General features: G+C 65.5%; 1 protein-coding gene across 1 annotated transcript in view; it reads right to left on the bottom strand.

Annotated features, from left to right (window-relative positions):
* ITPRIPL2 (inositol 1,4,5-trisphosphate receptor interacting protein like 2) overlaps positions 1 to 169 on the bottom strand; it is a 5,075-nt gene extending 4,906 nt beyond the window's left edge. Inside the window, exon 1 of the mRNA XM_019542110.1 lies at positions 5 to 169. Coding sequence (XP_019397655.1) covers positions 5 to 153 — 149 coding nt within the window. The 5' untranslated portion in view covers positions 154 to 169. The remainder of the gene's footprint in view (positions 1 to 4) is intronic.
* Positions 170 to 766: the final 597 nt, after the last annotated feature.

The raw sequence follows: 766 nt of genomic DNA, 5'->3' as shown, positions 1-766 counted from the left end.
CAGCAGCAGCGCAGAGCCCTTGAGCAGCGGCCCGCAGCCCGCGCCGTCCTCGGCCCCGCGGCCGCGCAGCGCCGGGCACAGGCAGAGCAGAGCGGTGCAGGCGCAGGGCGCGAGCGGCCACAGGGCGCGCAGGTTGCGCGGCGAGACGGTCATGGCGCGGCTCCCGGGACCCAGCTTCCTCTTCCGAGGGAAAGGGGCCGCGTCACGGAGGCGGGGAGCCGAGAGGAAATGCCGGCGGGATGGGGCCGCCGGGCGAGCCCCGAGGTGGGGCTGGCAGGGCCCGGGCTCCTCCCGCCCCCGGCATCTCCTCCTCCCTCGGCGGGACTCGGCGCTTTCTAACGGCACCCTGCGGTGGGGGAAGCAGGCCCCAGGCTCCCTTGGGCGGGGGGCAGACGAGCCGCCAGAGCGGGGCTGAGCAGAAATCAAGGCAGGCGCCGAAAATCAGTGCCCGCTTGCCCCAGCCGCAAATGCCGTCCGGGGGAGGCACAGGAAAGAGCAAAGGGAGTTGGGGGGCACTTCAGATCTTTGCAAGCTCTGGAAATCCTGGTTTCATGGTAGCTCTGGAGCACACTGAGCAATTGCATTTCATTAACAAAATGTATTCACACTCAAACTTGGCCATTTGTCATGTAATTACAGCGGTGGGAACTGCACGCCTTGGGGCTGCTGCCTAGGGACTCACCTTTCACTGTACAGCCCAGGACTGCTCTGCTAATTGATTCCCCTCAGCTTCACCTCCTAATTGAGACTGAGCTTTTGCTAGTGG

The sequence above is a fragment of the Crocodylus porosus genome, unplaced genomic scaffold (genome assembly GCF_001723895.1).
Source record: "Crocodylus porosus isolate Cpor-Errol unplaced genomic scaffold, CroPor_comp1, whole genome shotgun sequence".
In the NCBI taxonomy this organism is placed as follows: Eukaryota; Metazoa; Chordata; order Crocodylia; family Crocodylidae; genus Crocodylus; species Crocodylus porosus.
The sequence above is the reverse complement of the archived record's forward strand: the minus strand, read 5'-3'. Positions and strand labels throughout refer to the sequence as shown.